The sequence below is a fragment of the Procambarus clarkii genome, chromosome 1, assembly GCF_040958095.1.
Source record: "Procambarus clarkii isolate CNS0578487 chromosome 1, FALCON_Pclarkii_2.0, whole genome shotgun sequence".
Classification (NCBI taxonomy): Eukaryota; Metazoa; Arthropoda; class Malacostraca; order Decapoda; family Cambaridae; genus Procambarus; species Procambarus clarkii.
Window position 1 is genome coordinate 46,241,934 of NC_091150.1, and position 18,682 is coordinate 46,260,615.

General features: G+C 44.3%; 1 protein-coding gene across 2 annotated transcripts in view; it reads right to left on the minus strand.

Moving 5' to 3' along the window:
- The window catches only part of LOC138353163 (mitotic checkpoint serine/threonine-protein kinase bub-1-like), a 103,776-nt gene that overhangs the window by 73,076 nt on the left and 12,018 nt on the right, over window positions 1–18,682 (minus strand). For both annotated transcript variants that reach the window (XM_069306117.1, XM_069306062.1), the window contains 3 exons: window positions 17,013–17,090; window positions 10,582–10,690; window positions 4,106–4,341 (listed from right to left, as the gene is read on the minus strand). In XM_069306117.1, coding sequence (XP_069162218.1) covers window positions 4,106–4,341; window positions 10,582–10,690; window positions 17,013–17,090 — 423 coding nt within the window. The remainder of the gene's footprint in view (window positions 1–4,105; window positions 4,342–10,581; window positions 10,691–17,012; window positions 17,091–18,682) is intronic.

Sequence of the window (18,682 nt, forward strand, 5' to 3'; positions counted from 1 at the left end):
ATCAAAGCATTATATGACAGTGCTGGGAAGACGGGACACCACGAGAGTAGCTCTCATCCTGTAACTACACTTAGGTAAGTACACATAGGTAATTACCAACCGTGCTAGCCCCAGAAAAACTGGAGAGGAATGTGCCAAGAAGTGACCTGGAGGTCCAGGTCCACCAACCATGCACCCGGCCCTAACAGAATCCGAACAGGAGACAACAGTCCTCCGAGCAGGGCAGAGGATCCAGGGCGCAGACGGAAGTAGTCCAGAAGAACTGCAGACTGGAAAAGCTCATGACTGCAAAGAGCAGACGGGAAGCCCAGAAGGATGGGGCGGAACGACCACGCCCCACGCACCCACGAAGAGGAAATGACGAAGCGCAGGGAAGAAGCCCACCCCGCCAGCTCTGAACCCCCCCCAAGGGGGAGAAGCCGTCCTCCGACGCCAGCAGAGGCCGGAAGACAACCCAAAGCGCCCACCAACAGCGGGACCAAGCGAGAGGCAACAGAGCAAGCTGCTCCCCCAGCGCCCAGTCAACAGAGAAGGGAACAGAACCCCTTCAGAAAGAAAAGTACACTACCGAAGTCATGAGGAGAGACTACGGGAATGAAACCACACTTCGCTGGAAGAGGAAGTGAGGGGAGACCTGATCACCACATACAAGATACCCAAGGGAATCGACAGGGTTGAGAAGGACAGGATATGTAACACAAGGGGCACACGCACTAGGGGACACAGGTGGAAACTGAGTACCCAAAAGAGCCACAGATAGAATTAGTTTTTTTTTTTTTTTTTTTTTTTTTTTTTTTTTTTTTTTTGAGTGTCAGAATGGGAACGGGAAAGCACTAAGAAGTAATGTGGCGACTCCTCACACAAGTAACGAGGCTGACCCCCATACAATGTCACATGTAGACATGACAGCCCAAGAGGCACAGGAACCGATACACCTGTTGACGGACGGTTGAGAGGCAGGACCAAGGAGCCAGAGCTCAACCCCCACAAGCACAACTAGGTGAGGACATATATTGTAAAAGCACAAGCCGCCGACTAGTGGCAAAGAGCACTACGCCGGCCAGGCAAAGAAGGCACAAAACTGCATCAAAAGGCCCACCTCGACAGCAAAACCACAAAGTCCCAGCACAACCACAACATGTGCCAAGACCCAAAAAGCTCAGTCTGCAAGCCAGGAAGACCCCGGAACCCCAAAAGGCAGAACCGGGTCACACGAGGAAACAAAGTCCCCTGAACCCACAAAAGGGGGCCCAAGAGGAAGAAACCTCCAGAACGAAACCAAGGAACCCAAAGGAACCCAGAATCGAACCAGGGGGAGCCCAAACCACCACATTTGCCGGCGGAGAACACCACTAAAAGGCAAAGCACAGACCCCAGCAGAACGCCCTGGGAAAACGGTCCCAACAGACCGAAAACCGAGGGGCAAGGTGTGGGAGCAAGCATACCAGCCAGGGGCACTGAGCCTAAACCCAGAGGCTCAGACCCAAAATCAACACCCAAACGTTCCCAGAGGAACAGGCAACGGCAAGAAAACACCAGAAAAACAAAGAAACGACAACAGGAGAACAAAAACCCTGCAAATTTTTTGAAAACTCACCAGAGACGCTCGCTCGCACACCCAGACGCATGTAAACAAACGGCAACGCCGCCCTGGTGGCCACGCCGGGAAACCGGCAGACGAAAATGGCCGCCAGCAGGGGCTGTGACTGACGCTTAATACACAAAAACACGCCAGCAAATGTGGGAAGCTAGCAGACTGGAAGGGCGAAAAACGACGCCCAACAGCAGAAAAACCCCTGAAGGGGCAAAACCGCCCCAGAACTGCTAGTAGGCATCCCCCACAGCCCCGGGAACCAACAACAGAGGCCCCGGGGCAGAGCCGTCCTCCAAGCCCTCCGCCCTGAAAGAAAAGCAAGAGCCCATGGGGAAGGCAACAAGAAAGGGCCGCTGGTAAGACCCAGAAGCCTTGGCAGGAGGCACAGGCTGAAACCTCCGTCCCCAACCCGAACGGGGCATCCCCCGAAAACCGCCCGAGTCTCTGCCGCAACTGAACCCCGCCCCGACCCAGAAACACGCAGACGGTCCGGAGCCGGGAACATGGAGAGAAAGGGGCGAGCAGCACCTAACCAAACGGGGCGGCCACGGGGCATTCGAGTGGGAAACCAACCTAGCATGTTGCAGCAACCTAACCTAGCTTGCAACACGGATGCCGCCTGTACTCTGAACAGTAATAACATCAGGAGAGTACTGGAGAACAAGCAGAGAATCACTCGCAAGACTCCGGGTCAAGGTGTCAGTGACCCAACAGGCAGCATGACGGAGGTAAAAATGGCGACTGTCACCCGGAGACAAGGGAACAGCAACCAACGATCCCGTACAAGACGGGTTGGAACCCGGAAGACACATTCAATGGTCCCCCGAGCCCAGACAGGGGTTTCCAGGGCCCGTAGGGTAACAACTACGGGAAGCCCGGGCAAGGTGTTGCTAACCGGTTAAGAAACCCAAACATAAGAGGGTAGATTATAGCACTGAAAACCCCCGAGACGTGTACAAGCACGGGGGCCTAGCAGAGGGCCGCCAAACACTACCAGTGGAACTATAACCACCTTAGGCAGACCCCCACCAGGCAAGAAAAAGAAAAACAAAAGAAAAACCCCGCAAAAGTACACCGTCTCCAGAGGCAACAGAAACCGGCCGCCGCTTAGGTGGCAGGCTGCGCAACACCTTGACGCCCTAACCAGCACAATACCAATCCCTACCCAGGGCCAAACAAGGGCCCCAAGCCCCAGCTGGCCCCAAGGGCGAGGCAAATGCCGAGCAGCAAGAACCTCTACGGGAATGGTTCCCGAACGCCCCAGGGAAGATAACCCTGTAACGCAAGGGCAGTACTCACAGGGCGCTTAGGGAAGTCAGCCACTAAGCACATGCAGCCCCGGCACTGATGAAGTACTCCTGGCCACCGCACACCACAACACACGGCAGTGAACGCCACACAAGGCAAACACCGCCTAGGAAACTGAGGCCAGAGAAGCGTCAATCCCGGTTGACATTAGCGAACGAACTGGAGCTTGGCAGCCGGCGCGGTAGGTCCGGGGCTCCCCCCTCCCCCTCCCGGGGTGGGGAGGGCTGCGCGGACGATCGGCGCGGCAGTAAAGTGTGATGTTTGCTTGTTTGCTTGTTTCCTTGGGATTGTAGGGAGTTTTCTACCTCTCTGTTCGGTTTTTGTTGTAGTGTCTTACCATGTGGGGTTTGTTTTGTTACGCCTACCTTTCTGGGTGCCTAACCCCGGTCGATGGCAGATAAGGAAAACCCCCAACCATATGGGGTTTTCCAGGGCCATTGCTCCCTGAAACCTCTCTGAAGGGGCCAGGTTCTGGCGCTGGTCCCTGGTAGGTCTGAACTCCTTAGCTAATGTCCCGGTCTAACATAACACACATTAGCCCGATAAGCTCCAGGGAGCCGTAGGGGCTCCCCACAGAAAATTCCCTTAAAAAAATATTTTTGGAACATTGATGAAAGTAACATATAACAACATTGGACAATGTATTTATATGACACATAACAAAATAGATCATATTAACATTTATTATTTGTGTTATATGTATTACTCAGCAATGATACAACGGCACCAACTGCATATCCACTTTATGGACAATTCTTACTACGATTCTTATTTGTGTGTCAGACAGGTGCTTGCATCTATTACTGCATAATCCTTCAGTTCCAGTTATTAGGAGCTGTTCTTATCAACAAAAAGTTCTTATTTTTTTAAAATTTGTATAAAATCAATTTTTGAATATATTTTGACGAAAGCTTCACGATACTGAAGTCAATAAGTTGGAGATTTGTTTAACATTTTTAAGTTATTTTGACATAATTTGAATATTTTTCAGTAATATACCCCCAATATGCACGGTCAAAGGGTTAAAGCAATAATTACACATGATAAAATACAACAGCTGATATTTTAACAGACGTACTGTAAATATATTAGATTAAAATATTTGTGTAAATGTATGTTGGAAAAGAGGCATCTCCCAAATATGCCAACTAAAAATAAAAATACATGTACAGTATAAACAAAATATTGTATATATTATCTCACCTGATATATAGTAAAAGGAGGAATTTTGTCACCTATTGGTTCAGTATTAATCTCAGACTCTATACCTGAACCACAAGTATCCTGCTGTAAATCTCCATGAAACAAGCTTGTAGACCACATGTCATTTATCATGTTCATGGCCAGTTTTGTATTAACAGTGGTTTCAGTCACATTTAAAACACGAGAATTGCCACCGCTGCTGAGGTTTGAATTATCCTGACCTGCTGAACTGACACCTGTAAAAATAATAGTAATCCAAATTAAATTAAAATGTAAAGAAAAACAAATTACAGTTATGTTGTTTCAATCATAGAGAGGGAGGTTAGCCTATGTCCTGTCCCTATGCCAGGCACATCTCTCTCTATATTATGAATATTCTTATTTAAATTCCTGTCTACTTCGCATCTTCTTCTTCTCAAGGTTATCTTGAGATAATTTCGGGGCTTTGCGTCCCTGCGACCTGGTCCTTGACTAGGTCCTTTTTTTTGTTACACACCCCCAGGAAGCAGCCTGTAGCAGCTGTCTAACTCCCAGGTACCTATTTACTGTTAGGTAACGGGCATCAATGAAAGAAACTCACCATTTGATTCCGCCTCCACCGAGGATCGAACCCGGAACCTCAGGACTACGAATTCAAAGTGCTGTCCACTCAGCTGTCAGGCCCCATGTATACAATAATTTTAAAATACAGTACAGGTATAAACACATTGCATGTGGGTGGAACTAAGGTCAAGTGATTAATTTAGATTTAGAAGCTTCATTCATAAGTGATTTATACAAATCAGTACTGCTGTTACTTGAGTGAACAGGTGTGAATTTGTAAAAAAAACCAGCGTTGAATGTAATGTAACGCCATTTTCTGGGTGAGTCCCGGAGACTCCACGGAGCTTACTAGGCTGATATGCTAATGTCAGACTTTGGCATCAGTCATGTGTATGGAGTTCTTATGGGCCTACCGGGGACCACGAGCCAGAACCTGGCCCCCTCTAGAGAGGCAAGGGGAGCAATGGCCTATAGAAACCCCCCGTGTAATTGGAAGCTGTTTATGTCTGCCATCGACCGGGTTAGGCACCCAGAAACGTAGGTGTCCCAAAACAAACCCCTATTCTGGTGAAAATTGCAACCAAAAGCTGAACGAGTGGATAAAACTCCCCAAACAAAAACGAGCAAACTAGTATGACGTCATTTGTCGTCGCGCCGCTGTCTGCGCAGCCCCAGACCTTAACGCGCCGGCGAGCCACACCCCAGTTCTGAGGCTGGATGTCAAAAACACGTGAAAAAAACCCCGGCCGGAGGGAGGGAGGGATGCCGGGGAGCCTCCGGGACTCACCCAGAAAATGGTGTTTCATTACATTCAACACTGGTTTTCTGGTGGGAGCCCCTATGGCTCCCCGGAGCTAACTACCCACAGAGGAAAGAATAGGGACTTACCCGGGAGGCAGTTGCTGCTCACTCCTCAACCTGAAGTCGAGACAACTGGCTGCATCCGCCGATCCAAAGCGACACAGGCCCAACCGGGCCCAGGAACGTTTACAAGGTAACAAGCAGCTAGGACCCTGTTCGACCGCCAAAATCTCCGCGCCCGAATGTCAACCCAGGACATATTGCCAAAGACGGCGGCAAGAGCCGTGAACTATGGACGTCATGGGCACGGGGATAGACCGCAGGCTGGTTTTAAGGCTGGACCGCATGAGGCTTAACACTTTCGCGCTTTAGATTAGAGATAACTCGTCACTGTTTTTTCTTACGATTCCGCATAACAGACTACTTTTCTCGTCCATCGAAAAAATATTTCTATAAATTCCATTTTTTAACCGAAATGGATGGGGATACTCTCAGATTGGCCTTAGCCTTGTGACTCAGCCTTATTGGCGTGGAACAGCGAGGAATGGCCAACAACAACAAGCATACCACATGTTCCCGACATAGATGCCAGCGCAGCTCCTCCTGCTGACGCGGCAGTTTCAACACCCGGGCCCATCTGGTGCGAGGCGTCCTCTGTTCACCTCAACACCTCAAGCCCACTCATCAACCACAAATTCTGAAATGGACATTGAGGACATAGAACCACTTGATGTTTCTGATTTCATAGAAGATTCTACTACAAGTTTGGTGGTTCCTGTAGAAGGCAATATTCCTCCAGTGCATCCAAGAAATACAAGAATTATAGATTCAGAACAACGTCTCAACTACAAGTTGACGCATGAACTCGTGCACTTGGCTAAAAAAAAGAAGATGTCGTGTTTGTTTCAAGTCTGGCAAAAGGAGGGACGTGATATATGGATGTAAAACTTGTGATGTGGCACTGCGCGCTGCGCCTTGCTACACAAGGTACCACCGAAGAAAGATATTTTGGGTGGAGAAAAAATAACCACCGGCAACAGCTTCACTCCACCTAAGAAACATCAGATGAGCAACTTCAGGATCAGAAGCCTGAAGATGGTGGAGTGAAGAAAAAATGCTCAACTGTTGATCTTCAATCAACATAGACAGGGTAAGCACACCTATTTGGAATTTTTTATCATCTATAAGAAGTTATATTATATACGTTTTGTAGAGAATTTATTTGCGAATTGTTTGGTACCAGAATGAATATTATATCACATAAACTTCTATGAGTAAAAAAAAACAAAACACAAAGTATGTTTGGGGGTGTGGCGGGTGTGGCTCTGGGTGTGGCGGCTGTATGGTAGTGGGTTCCCTTTAGCCGTTGATATATCCGACACGTGGGAAATATTTGTATGTGTTATGTATATGTCTGTGTAGGGAATTTTACTGCGATCACTGTCATACAAATTATAAAATGTTTCAACAAGTATAAACATGACAAACATCAAGAACGAAAACAATGCGTTCGTTTCTGCCGCGAACGCATACTGAGCGACGTGGTTCTATATTTGGCGCTTCTCTTACACATGCTTTGTACAAATGTTGCGAACACATTGGTATAAAAAAGAAATACGTACATAGAAAAGTAGGGTCAGGAAACGTATAAATGTATAAACTTTCCAAGCATGATTTCCCCCCTGTGTTTTCGCCAGTGCGCTCGCGGCTAACTACTCTCCACTTCACACACTCTTGCAAGTGGGCAATTACCTATATTAAACATTCATATGCATATGTCCGTGTAGAGAATTTTATTGCGATTCCAATGATACCAAAATTAGCGATGTAGGACAACTGTAGGCTTTGCAACCATTAAGAGAGTGGAAACATTTTGTTGCTGTTTGGCGCTCTCGGCGAGTGATCTGCATAGTTTTTTATTTGGTGTTGATACTCCTTATGGTTGGGCGGCATTTTATAGGTATGCTCTTATAGACAATTTCATTGCGAACACAGTGATACCAAATTTAAATACATGCGCCTTCAATTATTGTCAGGACAGTCAAAAGAGTGTACACTTTTTCGGTCTTACCGCGTAGGCGCGCGAAGTGCCGAAAGCATCTGGGGTATTGATTTTTTTTGAGCGCCGAGAGCGCGAAAGTGTTAATAACTTTGCGGACGACCTGGGAGACCCGCACCCTCGAACAGGGAAGAAGGGAAACCGGATCAACCCAAAGCTCATCCATGGACACCGAAGCCATGGGATGCAAATAATGGCGCAGCGCCGCAACCGGACACAAAACATGCTGCACCCCCGGAATCAATTTCCGCTAGGCAAGGAAGTAAATGAGATGTATGCCAAATATTGTGAAATATATGATGAAGGGACACACTTTCATAGCAAAACAGATGCAGGACCAGAAAACAGGATTGGTTCAACAGAAATTGTGAGAGGGCCAAAGAGGAAAAGACAAGAAAATGTGGTTAATTTAGGAAGAGACCTATATTGAACTAATTATAATATAGGCCTCTATATGAAGCATACTAGAACCACAAGCAAGCATGTAACACACAGTGGTGAGGGGAGAGGCAGAATGGAACATTGAGAAGGGGACAGTGGACAAATGAAAAACAAATCCAGTTTTTTTTTATAAATTCATTAAAAGTAAGCTAAATGTAAAAGATAAAATCCAGAGATTGAGAATGGGGGAACAAAACTACAGAGAAAGAAAAAGAAATGTGTGACAAGCTAAATGAACAGTTCCAAAATGTGTTTATACAAGATGAGGATTTCAGAGAACCGGATCCAATGCCAATTCCAGAGCACACCACAGAATACTGTATAGAGGTATCTCGGGACGAAATGGAAAAATTACACGAGGGGCTAGGAAGAAATAAAGCAGTTGGACCTGATGGAATTTCACCTTGGATGCTGCAAGAATGTGCAACTAAACTGAGCATTCCACTTCAATTAATATTCAAGACATACTTGTGCACAAGAATCTTAGCAGATATATGGAAAAAGGGAAACAGTTTCAATCTACAGTATAAAGATGGTAGCCAAGAAAACGCTCTAAATTATAGACCTGTATCATTAACAAGTGTGGTAGTCAAAACACTAGAAAAAAAGTTAAAGCCAAATGGATTGAACACATGGAGAGTAATGAAACAATAACACAGACAGACAGTATGGATTTCGAAATGGAATATGTAGTGTAATAAATCTACTTAGCTCTATTAATAGTTTTAATGATAAAAGTCACAGAGATTCTACAGGAAAGAGGTGGTTGAGTTAACTGGATCTGGACCTAAAAAAGTCTTTAGACAGTCCCACACAAGAGAATGTTCTGGAAACGAAACATACTGGAAGGGTGACAGGCAGACTTCTGACATGGGTGAAAAATTTCTAACTGGCAGACAGATGAGAACGGTAATCGGAGACAATGTATCTGACTGTAGGAGTGTTACTCGAGTAGTATCACACGGTTGTTCTTGCCCAAGTAATGTTCATCATTAACATAAATGATCTACCAGAAGAAATACAGAATTATATGAACATGTTTGTGAATGATGCTAAGATATTGGGGAAGATAGGAGAGGCACATGATTCCCATGGCCTTCGAACTGATCTACATAAAATAAGTGCTTGGTGTGTAAAGTGGCAAATGGAATTCAATGTGAATAAATGCCAAGCTTTGGAATGTGGAATTGGAGAAAATAGACCACACACACAACTTACAAATTCTGTGGAAAGAAATTAAAGAACTTTAACAAAAAACGAGACCTAGGGATGGTTTTGGAAAGTAAACTGTCATCAGAGGAACACAAAGAACATTGTGAGAGGAGCGTATGTATCACTTTCTTACTTCAGACTTGCTTTTAATTATATATATATTTTTTTTTTTTTTTTTTTTTTTTAGATATATACAAGAGTTGTTACATTCTTGTACAGCCACTAGTACGCGTAGCGTTTCGGGCAAGTCCTTAATCCTATGGTCCCTGGAATACGATCCCCTGCCGCGAAGAATCGTTTTTTCATCCAAGTAAACATTTTACTGTTGCGTTAAACAGAGGCTACAGTTAAGGAATTGCGCCCAGTAAATCCTCCCCGGCCAGGATACGAACCCATGACATAGCGCTCGCGGAACGCCAGGCGAGTGTCTTACCACTACACCACGGAGACTGCAGATATGGATGGTGAATTACTAAAGAAACTGTTCATGACCTTTGTGAGACCCAAATTGGAGTAGGCAGCAAGGTGGTGCAAAAAAGTGCAAGGCATGCTGCAAAATGGCTTCTGGAATTGAAAAACAAGTGTTACGAGGAGAGACTAGAGGCATTAAACATACCCAAACTAGAAAATAGAAGTAAAAGAGGCGATATGATCACCTACAAAATACTAACGGGAATTGACCAAACTGACAGAGGAATTCCTGAAACCAGCAACTTCAAGAACAAGAGAACACTGATTCAACCAAAGAAAACAAAGGTGCCGACAAAATATTAGAGTTTTCTTTTGCAAACAGAGTGGTACATGGGTGGAACCAATTAACCCTTAAACTGCGCATTGCATCATATGATGCTTTGGAGTACTACGCAAGATTTAAACGGCCCGCAGATACACAGGGTTCACCACACTTCTGTGGATTTTCCGCATAAAATGATCAGTGTTTTGTGATCGTCAATTGCATATATATATATATATATATATATATATATATATATATATATATATATATATATATATATATATGCACTTGAGTTTCATTATCCTGTCTGGACCTTGATCCTCTAGATTAAGGTGCGAGTCTTGTATTAAACACACTTTTTAAATAATAATATAATTCACAAAGTGTGGATTTCATTCCGATGCTGTGAATTGCTGTATTCTCACATTGTTTCTTTATTACCTTTTTTCACTATTCTCATATTTGTATGTGTGCTACACTCATATATTCTCTTCTAACATTCTCTTTCAGTAGTTGCCTTTCCCCTATGATGTCAATTCCATTTGGGTTTCAATCACTATTTCCCAATTTCATGCCCTTAAATGTTGTAACTTTATTTTTTATTTTTACAATATTGTAAGGTATCTGTAAGGATTATATAAAAAAATGACTGCACATGCTATTAATAAGGATAATCGTACTAACCATATGAGACTGGAGTCAAGATATTTGTAATAGACGAATCCTTATTGCCTACACCGGCTGTGGCTGGTTGACACTGAAGCAATGCACTTGTACTGCTTTCATCCAAGAACTAAGAAAGGGTAAAGGACAAATATTAGTACAGTACATACATTTATATATACAAAACATTTAAAAAAATGGGAAGCAAAATACCTCAACGTTTTGTTTCTTATTTTTTCAAGCGTGGTTTTTCTACGCATACACACACACACACACATTCACGTGTGCATGGGCACGAGAGATTAGTTTGCGCAAGGACAAATGAGATGTGCTTCATTATAAGGAAGGCATGCATGATGATATAAAAAGGTAATATAATTAGTACATCAGGTAATTACCCAAGTGTAATTACCTAAGTGTAGTTACAGGATGAGAGCTACGCTCGTGGTGTCCCGTCTTCCCAGCACTCTGTCATATAACGCTTTGAAACTACTGACGGTCTTGGCCTCCACCACCTTCTCCCCTAACTTGTTCCAACCGTCTACCACTCTGTTTGCGAAAGTGAATTTTCTTATATTTCTTCGGCATCTGTGTTTAGCTAGTTTATATCTATGACCTCTTGTTCTTAAAGTTCCAGGTCTCAGGAAATCTTCCCTATCGATTTTATCAATTCCTGTTACTATTTTGTATGTAGTGATCATATCACCTCTTTTTCTTCTGTCTTCTAGTTTTGGCATATTTAATGCCTCTAACCTCTCCTTGTAGCTCTTGCCCTTCAGTTCTGGGAGCCACTTAGTAGCATGTCTTTGCACCTTTTCCAGTTTGTTGATGTGCTTCTTAAGATATGGGCACCACACAACTACTGCATATTCTAGCTTTGGCCTAACAAGTAAGCACCTAACAGGTGCTTACCTATAATTGATTATGTAGCAATGAGATCCTGTATCCTGCCTTTTAGGGGTTTATATCTAACATGCTAATTACCTCTCTTAACATAAATGTTTTCAATGAGAAAATCAGGAGCAGCCATGAGGAGGATTTAAACCTATGCTCTGGGTACACCCAAACAAATTCCTTAGACAACTACACCACAACATTTATCTATTTATTTATTATTTATTTATTTATATACAAGAAGGTACATTGGGGTTAACAGAGAACATAGAAATTAAGTTGATTTTACATTCTTGTAAAGCCACTAGCACGCATAGTGTTTTGGGCAAAGATGGTCAAAGGAATTGCAACCTGGAATTCAGCTGAATCCTGAAGGGTACCTGAGGCTTCTGCTGAAGTCTAATCAGGGCTTTACACAATTTCCCCATGTACTCTGCCTTTGTAGTCCAGAAATTCTACCTCCAACACTTCTCTTAAAATGCACAAAGAAATCCCATTAATATGATATATGAATGAGAAAATAATTGATCATGTCATTGTATAGTTGTCTAAGGCATTTGCTTGGGAATACCCAAAGCACAGATTCGAATCCTCTTTATGGCTTCTTATTTTCTCATTGATACATCATGTTAATGTGATTTCTTTGTGCATTCGAAGAGAAGAGCTGAAGTAATTTCTAATAGTAAACCCAAAAAACAAGCATTTAATGTAATGAAATTACATTAAAATTACTCACGCCAGATTCTGGGTGAGCTCCGGAGGCTTGCTGAAGCTATTTCACTGATATGCTATCCTATTTGGGGTTATCAGTCAAATATTTCTTGTTGCCTACTGAGGACCAGAACCAGAACCCCTCAAAAAGGCACAGGGAGCAGTGGCTTATGAACACTTTACATTTAAAGTTTATCATACTTGCCATTAACCAGATAAGGCACCCAGAAAGGTGGGGAAAACAAAGCAGACCTCTCTCTGGTTGAAAAATGTTACCTACGTACTCAAAAGTGCACAAGAACTCCTCTATAAAGAAAACAAACAAGTAACACTTTGTTCAACGACAAACGCTCTTTTTTTTTACGACAAATTCTCGCCCAGTAACACCACTGGTACTGGCACCAGGCTCGGTAACACACTGTTCTGATTCCATTTCACTAAAACCAGAAAAAGTCACCTTCCTCTGACTCGTCACCAAAAATATCCTCAGATTCTTAAATAAGCACAGGAACTGTGTGGTCGTAGGTGAATTGGAATAGACACTGGGCGAGGTGGCATGGGTGAGCGTATAGGCCTCGCCATGGGAGGAGGCTGTATCTCATTTTCAATGTCCGTGCTACTATCATCAGTCAATTATGTGTAGTCTTTATCAATGTCAGAGTCAACAAAAACACATTATATTTAAAGGGTTAAATATACCAAAACCATACGACAAAAGAAAAATAGACGATATGATGGCCATGTACAAAACAATAACGGGAATCAATAAAATTGATAGCGAAGAATTCCTGAGACCTGGAACTTCAAGAACATGAAGTCATAGATTTAAACTAAACAAAGCTGCTGAAGAAACATAAGAAAATTCACTTTCGCAAACAGTGGTAGACAGTTGGAACAAGTTAGGTTAGAAGGTCGTGGAGGCCAACACCATCAGTAGGCACAAAGCGTTATATGGCAGGGTACTGGGAAAACGGGACACCACGAGCAGAGCTCTCATCCTGTAACTACACTTAGGTAATTATACAAGGCCCAGCCAAGTTCGAACCTGGGACGGAACCAACTGGAACTTCCGCCAGTTCACCAGGAACCCGAACCTGGCAAATTGGGAAAGAGCCAGATCCCTGGCTAGCAGACCACCTGGGAGCCCACACCAACTAGTCATCAAGATAGGCCAAGACCCAAAGACCAAGCAGACACAGAAAGGTTACCCCAACCCGAGTCAAACTCATAAAAATGCGAATTGCCAGATTCTACCCAAAATGGAGGCAGTAGAAGCAGAAAGTGCCGCCTCACCTCAAATCCTAACCAATCCCCGAACTCCGGATTGATAGGGACATGCCAATACGCATCCTTGAGTTCCATGGAAATCATCCAAGCACCCGGATAGAGAATGAGCCAAACGTGGGACAATGTAGTCATCTGAAAGAAGGGGCAAGGAATCAAGCTGTTTAAACAAGGGGCCTGACAGCTGAGTGGACAGTGCTTCGGATTCATAGTCCTGAGGTTCCTGGTTCGATCCCTGGTGGAGGCGGAAATAAGTGGGAGAGTTTCTTTCACCCTGATGTCCCTGTTCACCTAGCAGTAAATAGGTACCTGGGAGTTCGACAGCTGCTAAGGGCTGCTTCCTGGGGGTGTGTAACAAAAAGGAGGCTTGGTCGAGGACTGAGCCGCGAATATGCTAAGCCCTGAAATTATCTCAAGATGAGCTCAAGAAGTTAAGTTCAGAATGTACCCGAGATCTGCACAGTTACGTTCTGGACCTGGAAACTGGTGGGAAATCCACCTGGGAAACGAGGTCATTTCGATCATGCCCAAGCGAACCACTGAGATAACCCGACGGATGGTTAGGTAAGAGGCCAGACCCTCAGACGTGAGCACCCCCGAAGGGAGGAAGGTTTGCCCAATGCCATCGAAGGCTGCAAGAAAATACCTGAAAAGCTCACGAATCATCGGACCAAGTGTTGGCAAAAAGAACCAGCCTCTCGCTCATCGCCCCATCAATGGGGCAACCAACGATAGGACCGATGTGAACCCCTAGAGCTCAACTTCCGTGCAGAGCGAACACCGCACTGACCAGACGAAGAAGGCACTAGGGGAAATCACCAACACAGAAACTGGCACCACAGGCCTACCCAGACTCCACAAGCGACTCCTCACGAAGAATCAACAAATCAGAAACTGGCAAGCAACTAGTTGCAGCTGCTGACAAAAACTGAGACACAGTCCACGAGGAACAAAAGAGAACAAAATGTTAAAGAAGACTGAAGAGCCTGGGCACTAGCTGTATCCAAAGAGAAAGTGAGCACAGCCTGCCAACACATGAGACAGATAGTGAAAATCATGGAAACCGCTTCCCGGAGTAGTGGTGCAAACAGCTTTAGTAAGGCAGACAAGCAGAAGCAGATTGACAAAGACCCCAGCCGAGGCCTCCTATGCCAGGACATGTTCCGAAGACAGCTCCAGAAAACCAAATAAAATGCAAGACAGAGGCCAAAAGTCATTGGCCACCAGAGCAGCCGAAAGAGAGGACTTGAGCATGCAACTGTACCAGACCAACATCCCAATGAAACGCAGGGGTGAAGAGGTACTTACTGAGAAACTCCAGATCCACCTCCAAAAAACAACTTGCAACACTGTGGAAAGCACTCGGCACTCAAGTGCATGGGTACGACAAAAGCCATGCTACGTCCCAAAAAAGGAGGAGGGATAGTCTACCAGTCAGGAAGACGTCGGAACCTCATAACGCACCCAATATGAGGAGCCAAACTCAAAGGGGGAAGAGATCCATCACAGAGGCATAAACCAGGTCCTGCAGAAGGTAAGCACCGAGAGCCTCCCGAACCACTGCAGGGGAAATCCGAGAGGAAGAAAACCTCTGGAAAGACAAATCCGAAGAACCCAAAGGCACATTGAAATGAACCCAGGGGAGAGGAGCCCCATCCAACGTAAACTCATAATGGGAAGGAGGGTACAAAAAGCCCCTGCACAAAGAGCACAATGGCCCAAGCAAGGTTAAATGAAACCTAGACGTTACACTCAGACTCCTCCCAAGCCCCAGAAACTACCCACAAAGACCCCAGGGCAGAGCTCTCATCCACACCCACCGTTAAAAAGAAAATGCAGAGTCCAGGGAAAAAAGCTTCAAAGAAAGGAGTCTGCTGGGTCGACTCAGAAGCCTCGGGAAAGAGTTTCAACCACCTCCTCACCCCACATCGGAAGGGGCAGCTCCCCGAAGCCACCCAGGCCTCACCTCGAGCTAAACCCTATCCTGACTCCAAAACCGAGCCAAAAGCAGGGCAAACGACGCCCACATAGGAAGGAAGAGGCCGAAGGCCGAAGCGGCAAACGCCCCTAAATCCGAGTCCTTAAACTGGGACAGATCCATGGCTTCCAAATGGACAATGGATCTGACCCGCAAGACTTCAGGTCGTAGGTGTCCCCGACCCAACAGGCAGTATGGCGGAGGCAGAATGGATGATTGTCACCTTGAGGCAGGGGCGACAAACAACCCTCAAGTCGCACAAGGTGAGTGAGCTCAGAAGAAGCATCCATAGTATGACCAAGCCCACAGGGGATTTCCATGACCCGTAGGATGAATGAGCCCTACAGGAAGCCCAAGCACGGGGGCCAGATAAACAGGTAAACCCTGTCAATGCCAGCAAACCGACTGCAAGCATCCGCTGAAAAGCCTTGGGGGAGAGTGGGGTAGCGCAACAGAGGAGTATCACCACCACACCCTATGTGAAGCCTAATGAGGAGCAAGGCAGGACTTGTTTGAACCAGGAAAAAATACGATGAAGACCCCAAAACTCCACAACAAGCAGTCGAGAGAAACGTCAACTGCTGCATGATAGCTTAAGCGGGCTCTAGCAGCTGCAGTGCACCCCACCAGCTGATAAACACCTCCCCTACCCAGGGCAAGGTAAAGGGACGTTTATCCCGCCACCCGAAGAAAGGCCAAGACCCCTGACTGACCCCAAGGGCGAGGATAACCACAAGTGAAGTCCTCTAATAGGGAGTTTTTACCGAACGTTCCTGGGAAGATAACCATGACCACGCAAGGGCAGTACTCACAGAGCACCTAAGGAAGGTATCCGTAGATGCATGCAGCTCTGGTACCCAGGAACTCCAGGCCAGCACACATCACAAGTGCAGGAACAGCCGTATAAGGCAAAATCCTATAACAGAAATTCGCGGCCTGAGGTGACGTCTGACAGCCAGCATCATCATACAAGAACTGTATAGTGGGTAGCTGGGCTCCCCTTCCCCTGCAGGAAGGAGGGGGTAACAAAAACAAGAGGGGGCTAGTTAAAATGTGTTGCTTGTTTGTTTTCTTTATAGGGGGAGTTCTTTTACACTTTTGAGGACATAGATCGCATTTTTCAACCAAACAGTGATTCGTTTTGTGTCGCCTACCTTTCTGGGTGCCTTTCCTGGTCGAATGCAAGTATTATATACTTTAAATGTAAAGGGCTCATAGGCCACTGCTCCCTATTCAGGGGGACCAGGTTCTTGCGCTAGTCCCCGGTAGGCAACAAGAACTCTGACTGATGACCCCAAACAGGATAGCACTCTATCAGTTGGATAGCATCAGGGAGCCGACAGGGCTTCCCCACAGAAAAATGAGTATCTTGCACATAAATGTAATCCAGTTATAATTTGATTTGATGCAAATTAAATTTTACCAACATTTATGGGCAAGACCATTAAAGGTATACCATATTAGACCAATTTATAGTGCAATGTTTAACACTGATTAGCATCAAACTGATTTCTTAAGTCCGAGGTCTAACAAGTTTAACGTGTAGAATAAAAGTGCTTTGTGAAAACATTAAATACTGACTCACATGTGAAGCATTAGCAGAGGCATTAACCGATTTGTTAATGGCAATCCAGCTGTCTTGGTAAATACTATGGCTCGTATTCTGTGGAAATCAAAGTAAATTAATCATACAGTACTGTATATTTTTTAAATTTCTTGTCATTAATTTATATTTTCATGTCATACACAACAGTATTATCTCTGCTTGTACTTCCACAATACATTACTCATTCACACAATAAAATTTACACATGAGTGAGTGAGCATCACACTGAGGAGTCACACTGCTGCAGGCTCCAGGATAATTCAAATTATCTAATTGTTTGGAGTAGGGTGAGGGTTGCAAGTGGTGTCCCAGAATACATGAAGGTGTAGGAAATCTGAAAAAAAACTAAGAGATAAGAAATAATTGTCTGAATGAAAAATCTTGGCTACAAAAGTTAATCTTTCAAAACAGCAGAATGCCAACAAAAATGGCCACCACCACAAGGGAGGACAGTACCCCAACAAAGGAATGTGTTGTAGGTTTCTCACAACAAGATACAATGAAAGGGGGTTTTCTTGGCAGGATAGTGATTATTGAGGACATGCTAAAGAATTATGAAGAAAAGGTAATTAAATTAGAAAATGAAGGACTCAAGATTGAGTTCTGTAATTTAAAAGGAAGTATTTTCCAGCAAGAAAAGAAAATTACCAGCTCGACTAATAAGGTAAGGATACAGGAGGAACACATAAAGGAACTAGTAAAGGACAATGAGGCATGGAAAGTGAAGAGTAGGGAATTTGAAGAAATTAACAAGAAAATAGACTCATATGGTGAACAATTTCAAGGGACCCTGAGGGTTAACATGGAGTTAGGCAAGGAGATCTAACGAGAAACTTCATTGGACACTCAAATAGAGGAGGCTAACAAAGAACTAGAAAAGTATAAAGAAGAAATAAGAGACGTATGTGCAAGTTGTAAAACAGAGAGAGACAATCAAGGAAGTGTTTGGAAGTCAAAACCAGAAATGACCAACAAGAAGCAGAAATTCGGTAAGCAATTAGGAAAGAACTGGTTACCAACAGTAAACTAGTACAAAACACTGCAGACAGAAGTCCATAATAATTTTTGGATGTTTAGAGAAGGAAATTTCATCTAGGGTGGACCGAGCAGCAGAAGATATGAAAATCAGAGGAGAAATAGTAGGTTTAGGAGAAAGCTCAAAGAAAAATGTCAGTGATTTTAGAATAGAAAAATATGAGAAAGACAAGAACCACCCTTTAAGGGTGATGTTTAATGAAGAGAAAAACATGATGGAAGTGCTTAGAAATGCCAGGAAATTGCAGCGATGAGGATGGCAAACTTTGGTCAATTAGACAAGACCTCTCAAAGGAAGACAGAGAATAGCTGAAAATGAACCTCATTGAAGCAAAACGTCTAAATGGGAATAGAAATGAAGAAGACAAAATATTTTTTCTACAAAGTGTCAGGGATTGGAAAGCTAGTGAAATGGTACATAAAAACAAGGCAACAAAATCATTAGTGGTAGGGAAAGTAAAGAGTAAAAGGAACATATTCCTGAAAATTGTATATACCAACATACATGGAGTTAGATCAAAAACATTGGAGTTGCAAGATATAATTCAGCTTAAGGTCCCAGATAGTGTCTCAGAGACAAAGCTTGAAGGAAATATTTCAAATGAACTCGTATT